At 43.2% G+C, this 17133-nt stretch overlaps 1 protein-coding gene across 1 annotated transcript in view; it reads right to left on the bottom strand.

Moving 5' to 3' along the window:
• Nucleotides 1-17133, bottom strand: part of MYO1D (myosin ID) — a 265312-nt gene that overhangs the window by 216627 nt on the left and 31552 nt on the right. The window contains exons 12-15 of the mRNA XM_029926993.1: nucleotides 13426-13596; nucleotides 9709-9779; nucleotides 6223-6297; nucleotides 346-478 (exon numbers count right to left, since the gene is read on the bottom strand). Of these exons, the coding sequence (XP_029782853.1) occupies nucleotides 346-478; nucleotides 6223-6297; nucleotides 9709-9779; nucleotides 13426-13596 (450 nt within the window). The remainder of the gene's footprint in view (nucleotides 1-345; nucleotides 479-6222; nucleotides 6298-9708; nucleotides 9780-13425; nucleotides 13597-17133) is intronic.

Here is a 17133-nt window from a genome sequence, read left to right on the forward strand (position 1 = left end):
TTGTTTTTTTGTTTTTTATACATATATTTTTTAAAGATCTCACTAACAGTTTTCCCTTGTCAACAACCATAAAAAGCTCAAATTTAAAGAAAAGGATTGCATCTGGCACACAAACAACTATTTCATCCTGCCATGTTAAAAAACAAAACAAAACAGGGATAAGAATTCTATTACAACATTCACTTTAAACATATATGCTTTGATGTGATTGATCAAAATGACCTAAAAGTGGATCATGCATTCATTCTCTATAACATATGTCAATAGGGAAACAATGACAGGAAACGGTGCCAACTACTGTCAAAAGTGGCGATCAAATGGGTATGTAGAAAAGAAAATAACTACCTTTGACGCAAGGTTGTCCACTAAAGCGATCATAGAATTCTTAAACAAGGTGGCGGCGGTCAGAGGTCGCTTGGTCACCTCTGTGATACTCAGTTTGCCTTCGGGCCACATAGTCTTCAGCACGGGATTTGAACTGGGAGCACAGAAAGAGCAATGCTAACGTTACATTCAAATAAACCGAACAGAGACAGCTAAGCAACCCTGCTTAGCTGGCTGCACCCTGGGGCCACAAGGCCTACCTGGAAAAAAGAATCCATCCAGAAAATTATGCTGAGAAAGCGTAGTGGCAGACATCATATCATAGATGGAAAAGATGTGTCCAAACTATCCTACATTTTAGAAATTCTTGGGGCACCGGGCTAACTCAGTTGGTTAAGTGTCCAACTCTTAGTTTCAGCTCAGGTCATGATCTCACGGTTTGTGGGTTCGAGCCCTGTGTCAGACTCTGCTGACAGTGCGGAGCCTGCTGGGGATTCATTCTCTCTGTCTCTGTCTCTGTCTCTGTCTCTCTCTTTCTCATTTCTCGCCCCATTCCCCGCCCATCCATCCTGCCCCTCTTTCCCTCCCTCTCCAAATAAATTAATAAACTAAAAAAAAAAAGATTCTTGCGGCGCCTGGCCGGCTCCGTTGGTGGAGCATGTGACTCTTGATCTTGGGGTCATGAGTTCAAGCCCCATGTTGGGTGCAGAGATTACTTAAATAAACTTAAAAAAAATTCTTTAACCTTCTTTAAAGTGACATCTATTTTACCATTACCTAGGATCCTCAAATGGTTAACAAGTCTCTTACACTGTATACATAAAATCAAAAGATGTGGGTGGTCCCTAGGAGGAGGGGGACAACGTGAAAAACGATACTCAGCGTGGCATGGCAGCAAACATGGGCGTGAAAGCAGCTTCTCATCGGAAGAAACACTCACACAGAATAGATAACATGACAAAAAGTCAGCTCTCGCTAATAAGATAGACAGGAATGTAAAAGAACCACGTTTACACTATCTTCTAGTAAATCCCTCACTGCAGCTGAATTTGCGCACTCATTTATTGGCAGTTACAGTATTTTATTGATGCGACACTAAGAGAGCTGCTATCTGATCCCTATGGTGTACTTCGGGCCAGTTTCAATGCTAAAAAATTATGTAAACATCATTATTTAGCTCTGTGGAGATGTTTTTTTAAAATATGAGTGTGGTGGGGCGCCTGGGGGCTCAGTCAGTTAAGCGGCTGACTTCAGCTCAGGTCATGATCTCATGGTTCATGGGTTCGAGCCCCGCATCGGGCTCTGTGCTGACAGCTAAGAGCCTGGAGCCTGCTTCTGATTCTGTGTCTCCCTCTCTCACTGACCGTCCCCCGCTCACGCTCTGTGTCTCTCTCTCTCAAAATTAAATAAACGTTAAAAAAACAACAACATGCATGGTGGTCTCAACTCTGATTTGCTTCCTGTTTCATTCTGGGTGCCTTTGATTTTAAAGTAACTGGAACTCAAAATGTTGTTTCCTGAAAACTTCTTTCTTCCCTCCTTTCTTTCCCTCCCTCCCTCCTTCCTTCCCTCCCTCCTCTCTCCTTCCTTCTTTCCCTCCCTCCTTCCTCCCTCCCTCCTTCCTGTCTATTCGTGCACAGCTGACACATTACATCAGCTGCAGACGTAGCACACGGTGACTCCACGTCTCTACATGTTATGCAGTGCTCACCGCAAGTAGCTACCGTCTGTCACCCTACGATGCTGTCTGTCAGAAATCTTTTCTTTTTGTTTTTGTTACTCGGAGGCTGAGAAGAGAGAGAAAGGACTCAGCAAGGACATTCTCCGCTAACTGTGTTTACTACTGCCATCACTTTGCCTGCTGTTCTTTCCCTGGTGTAAAACTGAGGAAACCAAGGTGGCTCCCCAAATACCTAGTGACCTGCACACAGAGGCTCCAAATAACAGCTGGAGACGCTGTAACAAATGCCCGGAGAGCAGAGAGGATAAATGGGGGGCTGCACACTGACCGGGTCTGTGCAGAGGGGCCCTCCCACCCTCCCCGCTGCTAGCAAGTGGAGCTGACTCCCATCGAAGTGGCGCTAAAACAATCCCATGATGTGTGTGTGGCTCAGGGACCCTGTTTTACTCCTTTCAGCCCCTAGCCCCTCGTTTTCCAGTGACGCACCTATCCGTCAAAATGACCACATAAAGGTATATTGTTTTTCCTGAAATCTGCCATTCTTGTCTTTAGCAGAGAGAGAATTCAAGGCAATGGTTATCAAGCCTTAGTGCAGCAGAGGCCTGGATGTCTCCCTAACACTTACTGAATAGAATTTCCAGAAAGTAGAACATGTGTCCTTTGAAAATTGTGATGCAGACCAAAGACTGAAGATCACAGACTTAGGGTCCATCCGGTTTCTGCCCCAAATTCCACCTTACTCACTGTTGGCCATACTTAGAGATTATGCCCATATTACTTTGAAAATAGAGGAAAGGGAGAAGGTTGGAAACGAAGGAAATGAGACATTTATTATAATAATTATTAAATAATAGAATTCATACATAATGAGTCAAAAGAGATCCATATAATCATTCTAAAGAGAAAGAACTTTTCAGGCCAGTAAGTCATGAATGTAATATATTTTTTTAACAGTTTATTGTCAAGTTGGTTTCCATATAACACCCAGTGCTCTTCCCCACAAGTGGCCCCCTCCATGACCCTCACCCCCTTCCCCTTTCCCCTCCCTCTTTAGCCCTCAGTTTTTTTCAGTATTCAAGAGTCTCTCATGATTTGACTCCTTCCCTCTCCCTAACTCTTTGCCCCTTTCTCTTCCCATGGTCCCCTGTTGGGTTTCTCCTGTTAGACCTGTGAGTGAAAACATATGGTATCTGTCCTTCTCTGCCTGACTTATTTCGCTTAGTTAGGATGACACCCTCCAGGTCCATCCACTTTGCTATGAATGGCCCTGGGTGGCTCAGTCGGTTGGGTGTCTGACTTCACCTCAGGTCATGATCTCATGGTTCATGAGTTCGAGCCCCATATTGCACTCTGTGCTGACAGCTCAGAGCCTGGAGCCTGCTTCGGATTCTGTGTCTCCCTCTTTCTCTGCCCTCCCCCAACTTGCACTCTGTCTCTCTCTCTCAAAAATAAACAAACATTAAAAAAAAAAAAAAGAAACGAAGGTAATGAATGTGACCTCTGTGGCCTCTTGCTACGCAGCCTGCCTGCCTTTCCCTGGCGACACACATTGGTATTGCCACTGGCCGACTGAGGCCATTTTCCCAAGTTGAGTTTTGCCATTGCTACATAGAGCACTGCCACCTGCAGCACTTGTCCCTCAAAATGGGAGCATCTGACCTGGAAGTTCCAGCACTGGAACTCCTTTCGAGAGTCCCCTTCCCCATGACCAGTTCTTACATGGAACCTCTCGCGTTCCCACGCCTCTCTAACTTTCTGGTGCTGAGAGCGCCATCACTTGGTGGCTCCGACATCCATACAGACGAACCATTTAATAGCAAAACTTCTGGAGAGAACACTATAAACACGTCTCTACATTCTCATTTTCCGTATTCTCTGGAGCCCACTTCAATCAGACGTTTGTTTTCACGACTCTACTGAGACTAGTGACCTTCATGTCAGCAAATCCCATGGTTAGTCTTGGCCCTCATGTCATTTTGCTTTTGACAGTATTTCACAGTTTATAATTTTTTCTTAAAGTATTTTTTGGGGGCCTGGGTGGCTCAGTTGGTTAAGCATCTGACTCCTGATTTCAGGTCACAGTTTGTGGGATCTAGCCCCGTGTCAGGTTCTGCACTGACAGTGTGGAGCCTTCTTGGGATTCTCTCTCTCTGCCCCTCCCCTCCTCTCTCTCAAAATAAATAAATATTTTAGAAAAATCACTTTTTTTTTGGCTTGGCCTCTGGGACACCATATTCTGGTTTTCTTCCTACTTCACTTGCAGCCCTGTATCCTTTACTAGTTCCTCCCTTTTTGCCTGACTATGGATGCTGGAGAGTGCCGGGGATTAGTCTTTTTGACCTCTTTTCTTCTATTTATCTGTGCTCACCCTCATTATTCTCATCTAATTTTATGACTTTAAATACTGTCAACAGACTAGTGACCATGAATTTATATCTCCAGTTCCTCTGTTATCACGAGTCCCAGATGCAGACCTGCATTTGCCTAACTGGCATTTCCAGTGGGATGTCCAACATTATAACGTCCAAGACAACGCGCTGACCTCCCCCACCCAGACCGCCCCTCCCATGGTCTTCCCCACTCAAGCATCCCTTCCCCGCTGCTCAGGCGTTGGCTCAGAATTCTGTTTTTCTCTCTCACACTACACATCCTATCCATCAGCATATTTTGTTGGCCTCACTTTCAAAGTATCGCCCACTCTCACCACTTTTCATCTGGATTACTAAACTAGTCTATTTGGTCTCTTCATTTCTACTCTTGCCCTTTATGGGATGTGTTTTACACAGTGGCCCTAGTGAGTTCTTTAAAATATAAATTGCGCCCTGTCATAAATGCCAATGGCTTCTCTTCCCACTCCATCCTTACCTTGGCTCACGAACTCTTCATGGTCTGCGCCCTGCTGAGCTCCTTAAATTCATCTGGGTTACCGTGCCCACCTCACTCCACTTGTAGCAGCACAAGCCTGCTCTCAAGACACCCACGCTAACTCCCGCCTCGGCGCCTTGGCACGGGCTGCTCTCTGCCTAGAATGCTCTCTTCCGCCACATGTTTGTGGCTTACTTCCTCATTTCATTCAGGTCTCTGCTCAAAAGTCACATCCTTTTTTTTTTTAATGTTTATTTATCTGAGAGAGGGGGAAAGAGTGAGGAAGAAAGTAAGAGCACATGAGTGGGTAGGGGCAGAGAGAGAGAGAGAGAGAGAGAGAGAGAGGGAGAATCCTAAGTCGGTTCTGTGCTGTCAGTGCAGAGCCCGACACAGGGCTCAATCCTACAAACTGTGAGATTATGACTTGAACCAAAACCCAGAGTTGGATGCTTAACTGACTGAGCCACCCAGGCATCCTAAATCACCTCTTTTAAGAAGCCTTTTCTGATCACCCTTCTAGATAATACCTCTGTTGCCTCTCCTTGTCTGTATCCTTCAACCTCCTACCTACTTTATTTTCTTCACGGCAACTTGTCACTACCAGAATGTTTCTTATTTTCGTACATAAGTGGTCACCTCCGCTGGAGTAAAAGATCCATGAGGGCAGGGATGTAGCCTAAATTATTTCACAGCTGGATTTCAGGGCACAGAAGAATGGATGGCTCACAGACGTGCAGCACATGTTTGACGGTCTCCTGACCAACTGACTACGTAGATTTAGTCAATGAGTGACTTTATATCCCTAGTCCCAAAGAAGAAATTGGCTAAGGATCTCTTTGTCCTTATGGGTCTCTTTCCAAAGTGTTAGTACTGGGTTTGAACTTACTATCCTTTGCCAGGTTTCACTTAGCCACATCTTTTCCACATTTTCTTGGATTGTGAAAAGGTTCCGTCCCCTCAGATTCTGTCAACGCTGACACCAGATGCCACTCTGATATTAAAAGTGGTCTCTTGGTTGGAGGCAAAGGCACTACCATGGGACTCTGCCACCGGCCTACCTTGGGGACCCTGGTAGGAGTGCCAGACGGATGGCAGTAGGGGACAGAAAAGCTGAGACGACCCAAGGGAAATCAAGGAAAAGCACTTTAGCAGCAGGGCCCTGCCCTAAATTTGTAGATTCTATAATCAGAAAGTAATATATTATTTCATTCATTCATTATGATCAAATATAACCAGAAATTTGCCAGAAGCTCTTAAAATTGTCACATAAAAGTGATCATGTGCATACATATTATGCAATATATATGTCAAAGAGCTTAATGGAAAGATAGTTAACAAAATTTCAATCCTACCTGTTATACATGAGGCGCTTGAAATCTTGAAACAAAGTGTCTTTATTTTTGTCAATAAATCCAATGACTGAATAGCTAAAAGAGGGGAAAAAACACACAGAAAACGTGCATTATTCACCAAGCAAAGAGCCACACTTAGCTTTTCTACAAATCTATAGGCCTTTCCACTGTTAATAATGCAATCATCCATAGAGCAGATACTGTCCATTTGTTCTGTGTTTAAAAATATCAAATTTACCTAGAAGTAGAGGACACATTGTTTCTACTCCTTAAAAGGAGAACAAACATCAGTACCGTCATTACGGTTAAGACCGTGTTTACTGCTGGCTTACTGCTTACCTCAGGAAGAGCGCTCTTAAAAAGATAGCTGTGCTTATCATCCAGCACTCCTAAGATCAAAGCAAAACAGCAACAGACAGGAACCACTAGTCTCTTCCGTAGGGAGGTCAAGTGACTTGCCTAAGGTTCTCTCAGTGTATTCAGGGTGGGATAAAAGAATCCAAGGAGAACTGCAAAGGACGGTAAGATTTAGATAAGCAGAGGGGAAAGAGGAGGGGAGATCACACACAGGGAAGTGGATCAGATGAAGGGGGAGGAGCAGGCGCATGCATGGAGTACTTGACAGAAAACCAGGCAGGACAGCGGTCATGGTCCGAGGAGGGACAGTGCAAGGTCTTGAGTTGGTCATGAAGGAGGGACAGGAGCTGCTCTGTTGCAGTGTCAGGTGTGGACTCGGGGCAGCGAGGGTGGTGCTGGGGGCAGAAAAGTAGTGGAGGCCTCAGGGGCTCAGGGGTGGGGCAAATAGGAACTCTAGATGCACCTGCTCCCAACGGCTCTACCTTGTTGCCTGTCTGTATTTTCTTTCTTAACTATCATATCCGGGTAGATAATTCTCAGATGTCTAACCCGGACCCCTCACTGATGTTCCCGCCTCACATATTTGATTCTCTAAAAAGATTCCTTCATCGCTTCTCGGCCTTTTGGCTAAGATAAGTGAAGATTCCTTCAGGCTGCACTGTCCATAGGAGCTTCAAGGTCACCAGGTCCAAGATGACTTCCTTGTCTCCCTCATCCTAGATCTGCTTCCTAAGACCTTCTGAAACCCTGAAGCCACCTGAGGCTTTATCTACTGTCTAATCTGCAACATTCAAACTTCAAAGTCCTTATTTTGGCTTTTAAGACTCATGATTTGAACTCAATCTACTTTTCCAGGCATTTCTACTTCTTTATGCTACAAAAAGGACACAGTCCACTTAAATGGACCTAGTTACTATTTCCTGAGTATTTCTAGCACCCTTCCCACTTCTCCCTTTAAAAATAATTCCTAGCATCTATGGACTAGCTACCATCAGCCTTCCTGGGCTTATCACATGCAAGTATTACATCATGAGCTTATTCTAAATCCTGACAATAGTGTTATTAGTCATGTGGTGATTATTTTAGACCATCTTTTACTGTCCTGATGAATGCATGTAAATGTGTATATATATATATGTATATGTATATTTGTGGGTATAAGTAAACACACACAACCATATATGTACGTATGCATCTTACATGGAAGGCTCTTCACGGGCAGAGACCACACCTTACAGTACATTGAGCACACAGGAGATATCCAGTAAGAATCTAGAAAAGGACTGAAGGGCTGGAAGAGAGAAGGGGAGGCCTGAAGTGCGGATACCCCTCGGCAGGGTCAGCCAGCGTTCCGGACCAGGGGTCTGGAAACTTGGTTACTGTCTCAGCTAGTCCATAGACTCGCAGTGTGACCTTGGGTAAAAATTTACATAAGTAAAGACTTTTTACATAAGTCTTTTAATCTGTAAAACAAAGGGGACAGTCTAGCTGGTCTCTAAGGCCTCTGACCAGCTCTGCTTCTATGCTTGTGAACTGTATGACAGTGTCCATGAGGGAGGCCTGCAGTTTCAGTGGGAGACGTCTCCCGGTGCTGGACCCTCCGTCTCAGTGTTCCGGAACCCGGGAACAGGACCAGAACAGTGGGAAATGGTGCTATTCCAGCACTAATGGCTAGTTTGACAGATGGGGTGATAATCTTGAGCAATATTATTTTATGATTCAGAGTTTTAATTTAAATCAGGAACAGCTATTAAAATTTCTTCAAATGTCTTTTCGGCATTTGTAGAGATGATCATTTGCCGTTTTGTTGTTGTGTAATCTCCTCCTGTAATGGGTTATGATGAACAGAATTCCTAATGCATAAAATAAGGATGAAGGAAAAGAGGACACTTTAAATAATAATAAGATCAGAGGCAGTGTTCAGCAGACAACGCATTCTGAGTGTAGCAGGCTGAGGAAGAATGTCCCCTCTTTCCCCTGGAAAGACACGCTTGTCAGAATCCCTGGATCCTGTGAATGACCTTACACTACGACAGAAGGCCTGATGATGTTAAGGATCTTGAGAAAAGGGTACCCCGTATTACCCAGGTGGGCCCTAAATACCACCACACTTGTAGTTTTAAGATAGAGGCCGAGGAAGATTGAACACAGACACTGAAGAGAAGGCGGCACTGTGACAACAGAGGCAGAGATTGGAGAGACAGAGCCACAAGCTACCAGAAGCTGGCAGAGGAGAGGAACAATCCTCCCAGAACCCCCTGCATGTGGCCCTGTGACATCTGGAGTCTGACTTCCAGCCTCCAGAATCAGGAAAGAATGCATTTCTCTCTTGCTAAGCCGCCCATTTGTTACAGCGGCCCCCAGGAACTCAAAGGCCAAGGTGGTTATATTTTTAGTCATATTTTCTTATCAATGTCTACTTTTCTTACACTGTGACCAGAAAAGGTGGCTTGTGAGAGTTTTACTTTTTCAACCGACATCTGAAAAATGGCAAAAAAAAAAAAAAATGGCAAAACTAGTTTTCCGGTTACTGCTTGTAGTTCTTCCCACATGATGGTGGCTCTCAGTTCTAGAATGTTCTCCCTTCTCCCTTCCTAACTCTTTCCTCTGACTAAGCCTCTCCCTTTTAGGACTCAGCTCGGACAGCACTTCTCCATCAAAACCCCTCAACACTCCTTGCCCTTGCTTAATGATTTCTCTTCCATGTTTCCATGAGTCCTTGTGCATCTTGAGTTTGACCCTTTGCATTCTTCGTTACAGTGACTTATGGTATCTGCTTGTACCCACCACTGAACTGTGAGCCTCTTCAGAAAAACACCCATCTTGTCCATCTTTCTATCCTAGTTCTTCACATTCTCCCATAATTTCTTTACCCATCAGCTGACTGGAGTGGCAACTGTGCCAGGAACTGTGCACGGCCACCACAGCGTGTGTTCTAGAAATGTTTGAAAAACAAGGAATGAATGAAGCTATGTCATTTTTTTAAGTAAGGAGATGAAAACATATTGGCCTATGAAATGACGGAAGAACATAAATAAACAGGGAAATGGTTTTCTTTTCCCTGGTTGTATTTTCTGAAACGAAGCTGCATGCCAGTCATCATGTTAGGTACCAAAGTAAGATACTCACACTACATCACCTGCGTAATGTCGAATTCGAAAGTCTCGATCAAACTCCAGGATTTTGTCTGAGGCGCAGAGCTAAGAAATCAATAAAGAGATTATTTTGAAAACAGCTATTTTCACTTTCCTAAACATATACTCCAATTTCATATAAGATGATGATAGTGTCACAAATCAGGATACCGTTATGAATGAGATAATGTCCCACTGTGTGGGGCTTATGAGGCAAAGCTTTCAAGCTTTCACCAGAAATCCACACAGCTGGACTTCATTTCCCAGCCTCCCTTGCAGCTGGATATGGCCACGTGGTCAGGTGTTGGACAATGGACGGTGGGTGGAAAGGAAATGCGGCTGTGTCAGCCCAAAGCTGGTAAGAAGTGGGCGATCCTTTGTGCACTTCCTTTTCTCCTCCCATTAGCTGGATGCAGAGAAGGATAGTGCCGAGGGGATGGAAGAGCCGGAAAACGGAAGTCTGGGCCCCTGGGGGAGAAACAGTCGTCTATTGTCTCTGATGCCGAAATCTCGGCTGCTGCTTGAACATGGCCCAGCCTATCTGGACGGTCTCCTTCTCCTCCACGCTCCACTTAAGGAGCACCACACTGAGGGCTTACTGTCTGGTAAGCGCATACATCTTAGTCCTCACAACCGATAAAGTAAGTAAATATTATGAGCTCTCTTTTACGTACTAAGGCCCACATCGCATAGCTCATAAGTGGTAGCTCTGAGGACTCTTGGCACCAGATGCAACGTCTGTGCTCTCCTATGTACACAGTGGGCTGGCTAAGCTGTCTTTTGCTAAGCTGGGACACAAGTTCAGGTCTATCATTTCAAAGAAGATCAACTTCCTGCAGCTCTTTCTCACGGAAGAGGAATACCTTCCGGACCGGCAGTTTTTATATAGTCTGGTGGTCTCCATAGCTTTCTGTAATTTTCCTTGTTACGGTATACACCCAGACTTCTCTGTCTGTCCTGTGAAGATCACTTGACACCTTACAGGTTCTAGAGCAGACATCCAAGAATCCATAAAACACTGAGTACAGTTACGTACAAAAACTTAAGTTACAGGGTGGGGGCTTCTATACTGATACCTGGACTAGTAAAGGAATAACCAGTTAATTAGTTAGATAAGATTATAGGAGACGAGAGATTTCCCAGGTTCAAATCTTGGCTTTACCATCTACTTGCTCTATGTCCTTTAATATATACTTTTTAAACTTAATTTTTAAATTTAATAATTTATAAATGGCGAATTTCATAATTTTAAACTTTAATAATTACTTATGTCAGAGAGTTGTTCTGAAAGTTAAATGAGATATAGAGACCAAAGTATCTAATGTACAGAGAGAGCTCCAAAAAATGGGACCCCTCTTTCCTTCTCTCTCTTGTTAGACATTTTACAAAACGCTTTTATTTATAAAACTCTTCATGGAAAAGGACCCAGGAGATGCCTACACTAACTGAATATTCTCACACCTGGATTCTGCAAAGTCTCAAGTGATCTGAACACAGAAGATTTTAGATTTTTCTTTACTTTCTGAAAGTAATTAGTTATGTTTATTATTTAACTTTGCATGTTCATAATTGTAATTGAATAGTAACTGCATGGTTTACTGGATCATTTACCTGTCTCTCCATGATAACGTTAACGTCTAAGAAGCAATTTAGCCCCTAAATAAGTACAAGGCAGAAACTTCTTATTTAACATGCCAATAACTCAAGATAACATTAACACATTTTAAAGGTCCCAATATCTCAGGACTTGTGGGGGATGACAAGTCCTGGAGGAAGGAGCTACCTGGTTTGAGAGTCAGAGAAACCCGGGTTTCCACATTTAAAGGGGGAAAAAAAAAGGCGCCCGGGTGGCTCAGTGGGTTAAGTGTCTGACTCTTGGTTTCAGCTCAGGTCATGATCTCACGGCTCGTGAGTCTGGGCCCTGCGTCGGGCTCTGTGCTGACAGCTGTGGAGCCTGTTTGGGATTCTCTCTCTCTCCCTCTCTCTGCCCCTCCCCTGCTGTCTCTCTCTCTCTCTCTCTCTCTCTCAAAAATAAACATTTTTTTAAATAAAAAGAAAGGAAAAAAGAAAGAAAATTCCCATCTCCACTGATAAACTACCATTTAGCAATTTCTTATTAAATCCATGGCAACTGCTTAAAAGTACTATGCATAGTTCCTTATTTAAGAATGAGATTATATTTGAAAATGTTTGGTGAACAAATTTAATTCAAGTGTATAAATGGTCAGGGTGAATCAAAATGAGGTGACTTCTCATATAAGATTCACAGTTAATTTATTTAAATAAAGTGGAGCCTTGCATGTTTTAGTTTTAAATTCAATATTCCATAAGATCTATTTGGTATAATCGTGACTGATTCAATTCAATTTTACACACACTGATTATCTACCATCTGGCAGGCAGGATGTAGGTGAGTCTCCAAAACCGGGGTTGGGATTGTAAAGGGCATAGGGAACCCATCTCTCTCAGACAGGACCCCTGACCATGTAACAATACCAGCTTTCCACAGACTGCTCTCAGTAGTGCAGGGACTTCTAACTTGGCTTACTGCGCTGTCCCCAGCACCCAGGATGACGCCTGGAAACAGCAAGTACTTGGCTGTATGTGGGAAACGACTGAAGAACACCTCGGGCCAGAACCCTCCTGTCAAAGGTCAGACTGTAGTGTCTGACAGCCGACCGGTTTGTAGTCGGGATCAAGGCAATCCTCAGTAACAGACCGAAGAGACTCTTTTAGGAATAAAGTGGGCCTAACATAAATATCAGCCGGTAATCTCCTTCTTGATGATCTGTGCTTTTATCTAGTTAATTGTGGATTCCTACTCTTCTGAGTGCATGATTTCAAAGAGGACAAAGTCAGAAAATAGATTTGTTTGTGCAAAAAAAAAAAAAAAAAAAGGCAGTGTATCAAAGATTTACATGGGGATATGGAGGAGCCGAAATGTCTGCTCCTTTCTTTATGGAAGTGACGGCGCACGGGCCTGTTTCTACTTTAGCTTAGGGCAGCCTGGCAAGCCCGTATCTGCAGAGCGTCGGAAGACGTCTAGGGTGAGAGGGCGCCCCTCCCAGGACAGACACTAACGGCAAACACAGTATCTGCGAGGCGTGGCACAGGGTTCCGATGAGCACAGCCGCCACCAGCCATTACAGAAAGGTCATCTGTTTAATGACAGTTTTAGAATGTGAAAAATGGGAGTTTAAAAGGACACCCATTCATGTAAGGGACCAAGGAGAACCACAGCTAGAATTCCTCTCGTTTCAGGAAAGTCACATAGCCTGAAGAACTACGGCAGGGCACACACTACATTTCCTAACTGATGACAGAAAAAAGTCAAGGACAAAAGCTGTTTTCAGTGCCAGAATTATCAGCTGCAGGAGCAAAATTCTAGCACATGAACAAGGCCTCTGTACCTATTGGTTATAAATGACATCATGCTTTCTAAAATCATGTTCATTTTTCCTATTTCTAGCAAATTGAATAGTCTGGAGCTCCCTCTCCTGGATATCATGATTTTTATCAATCCTGTCATTCCATAAACCAGAGAGGCAGAATTCATTTATAGCAGTAAGTCACTTAATGGCTGCTTATGGCCTTTCTTGCTTAGTTGAGCAGACATTCTTTTAATCCAACATTTAAGACCAGTTACTTGTGTCAAACAATGGGGAAAATCTTACACATCAGAAGGAGACAAGATTCTCACGAAGCACACTACCTTCCGGCTGGAAAAATGGCCGTGTTTGCCCAATTTGCTGTTGAGCGCCTCGAGGAACATTTCGTCGGTGACCTTGCCGACATTCATGCAGGCGTCGTCGAGGATTGCGATGATGCCCTTGTGCTGCTGCTCCACGAGGTCCACGATGATCTGATTGTTGAAGTAATCGATCTGCAGGACACAGCGAGGTTTGCCCTTTCATTTCTTTGTTGACTCTGTCATGAAACGCTTTGTGTGACGTGAGTCTAGCTCAAGGCAAACATTTGTGGTATTTCTCTTCTGTTTGAATCCTATATCCAGCCCCACCCCTTCATGCTTTCAAGCCCTCATCAGCCACAAGACCCACACTCCACAAAGGACCGACAAGTAACCTAAAGGATTACTCGACATGTAACTTCATGAGGTTGAGGTATCCCACACACAACTTGAATTTCCAGTTTTATGACCCTAGGTGACTAAAACTCAAAAGAACATCTTCCCTAGCTTCCCCAAAGTAAAAAGCATTCATGGGCCTAACAGAGTTTTGATATACTTCTCTGGGAAAAATATAAAAAATCTCATTCTGAGATGAATGTTTCTGCAAAAGTTAAGAATCAACTTTTCAGGGGTGCCTGGATGGATCAGTCTGGTTAAGTGTCAGACTCTTAATTTCAGCTCAGGTCATGAGCTCATGGTTCGTGAGATGGAGCCCCATGTCTGGCTCTGCACTGACAGTGTGGAGACTGTTTGGGATTCTCTCTTGCTCGCCGCTCTCCCCATCCCCAAAGTAAATAAATAAACATTAAAAAAAAAAAGAGTAAGTTCCAAATAATACCTGCCTTTTTGGCAACTTCAATATACACAGAGTTTATCCAAAATTCCTCTGCTGCACCTGTTTACTTGGATGGCCTACAGCCCACGTCTCACCATGTGCACGCCAGCCTACGGCAGGCTAGCTGTACACCCTTTGAAGACAGGTAGCCTGTTATCACAGTTTGTCTTGTGTGTTCACATGTCTCCCTCATTTAGGAGGTACCTAAACTTGAGTGTCATCTCCATTACCTACTCTAAGATTTACGCATTCACGATGGACTGTTTTAGTCCCCCGTGGATTCCCGCTCCAGCCGTTCATGCAGTTACCTGTCTGTGGGTTTCAGCTCTACCCCTACTCTTCCAAGTTCCCTTCTGTATCCAAGGGCTGGGTAGCTTCTACTTCCTTTTTTATACTCTCCTGGTTTGTTAAATCCGTGAATCTCAAGAAGATGACTTTTTCCCCCCAGGGGCATGTGGCACTGTCTGAGGACATTTTTGGTGGTCATGACCACGTGAGCTGTGGAAAGAGGCCATTAAGCATCACAATGCACAGGACAGCCCCACAACAAAGATTTACCTGGTCCAAAACGTCAATAGTACAGAGGTGGGAAAACCCTGGTCTCAATATTTGCTTTTATTGTGGACGTGTATTACATTTCCTAATTAGGGAGAAAAGTTATTTCCATCTTTCAAAAAAAGGTCCTTACTATTCTCAAAAAGCAGTAACTCTGTATTAATTGTTAGCTGAAGTCTTACACTTTGGGAGTAAGGAATTAAAGCCTAAGTCTTCTGTCCCAGGGACAAAAGAATTAAGTCCTCTAAAGCTCCAACTGTATAACTAAAAGCGATTAGTCTTTGCTAAGGAGTTCAGTGACTTTTAGTTTGTAAGTTGAACGTTTACTTCAAACATTGCTTAAAGTTGTGGCTTCCAAACCAGGTTCTTCCAGCAACCTTGATTACCAGGAGGCTTCTTAAAGGAGCAAGAAGAGATGTGACGAGGTAGCTCAGAGGCACAGAGGTCTCCCATTCCCACCCCAAGTAGAGCAGCTTTGTGTCTAATAGTCAAATTCTCAACGGCTAAAATGACCTGTAAAATACAGCACCAAAAGCCTGTACAAGTGAGTCAATTAGGGAGACAACCTGGCATTAGAGGCCTTCTGATAGAAGTCCACATACCACCTCTGAAACAGACTGGAGGAAAAACACGGATCCTGGGACCGTACAAGACTCCAGATCTGACAACCAAGGGCTTACACGGATCGGAGACATATATTAGATGGCGCCTCGGGACTCCAATGAGCAAAACCCAGACTGTGGGAAGGTCTAGAGAACAAACGACTGGTTTTTTCATTGGAAGACTGGGCGGAGTGGAGGGGAGCAGGAAGAGATGGAGGAGGAGATCTATACATATGCGAGAGTCCTATCAACCAACTGCAATGTGAGAACCTTATTTGGATCCAAATTCAAACTGTAAAAACAAACCTGTAAAACAAGTGAGGAAAAGGGAACACTGACTGGATATTTGATGGTATTAAGGAATGACTAATACATTTCTTTACCTGATAACAGTACCATGGTTATGGTATTTGTAAAAGGCTTTATCTTTCAGAGAAGCACACTGGGATATTCACAGACGAAATAATGTGATGTCTGAGATTTGCTTCAAACTAATCTGGGGGGGGGTGGGGGGGGTGGAGATGACCCAAGACTGGCAACCCACTTATAACTGTTATGGCAGATGATGGGTCCCTAGAGTTTCTTATATTATGATCCCTGGTCTTATGGGTGTTTGAAATTCTCCATAATAAAAAACATTAAAAACATCAATCATTATGTTCAGAAATTGAGCCTTTTCAAGGAAATAACTACCCAGAACAGAGATTCTATTTGGGGGGGACTGGCATGTAGTTAGAACAGTAATGGTTACCTTGAACCTAGCCTTTTGCTCCCTCTAGGACATTTATTTCCTGGTTTGTTTTGCTAAGGATTTTTCCATTTTTAGGGCTTTTGCTCCTTTTCAGATGTTTGGAAGAGCCTACCAGATCTGTCGACTTTTCTCCTCATCAGCTATGCCTGTGGAATTGGTACCCCAATTGTTAAAGGGTATTTTGGGCCCGTATCTCTGAATCACATCTGAATAACAAGTTTCATGATTAAATCTGCTCTAAAAATCTGAGCTTCGGTTATAACTGTTTATTAAATTGTACACCAGGTCCGTTCGAAGAAAACTGCATCTAAACTTAACTGAATTACATCTTCAATGTGCTACAAGAGTTCACGGTGTAAATCAAAATGGTAGGTAATCCTATTATAAAGTAATAATAGGAAATGGATGATTAAGTCTTTGGTGTTGTAAAATCAACTTCATTTAAACATAACCACCCCCACCACCAAAAAAAGAAGAGGAAAAAAAAAAGTAATGAAAATAGTAAGGGAAAAACCCAAGACACACTTCCTAGGGGGAAAAATAAAACAACAAAAAAGCAAAAAAAAAAAACCCACCATGTAATTTCTGTCCTTGACGGAATGTATTAAATAAGCAAAGACCACCAACAAGCAAAACAAGTACTACAATGTAAAAATATTAAAAAAAAAGAAAACCCTCTCACATACATAAATGAAAGATTGCACACAAAGAACTCACATCTTTTCAAGCTTCAATAGTAAATATTCTGCTACTATGTATTAAATACTAAAAGGTAGCTACTTTTTTGCATGGACCTCAAGTATATTGTAGTATCGAGGTGGAATTTAAGGAAAGGTATTAAGCAGGCTGTGTTGTAGCTTATGGGCAAGTAATAAATTGTATCATTTATCTTGAATGTATCATAGATAAGCTGCTATATAATGATTGCCACTTCAGATAGCTGTGAAATTAGGTGATTAACTAGTTGTTACTTAACCTTCTAATTTCTG

The sequence above is a fragment of the Suricata suricatta genome, chromosome 17 (assembly GCF_006229205.1).
Source record: "Suricata suricatta isolate VVHF042 chromosome 17, meerkat_22Aug2017_6uvM2_HiC, whole genome shotgun sequence".
NCBI classification, from domain to species: domain Eukaryota; kingdom Metazoa; phylum Chordata; class Mammalia; order Carnivora; family Herpestidae; genus Suricata; species Suricata suricatta.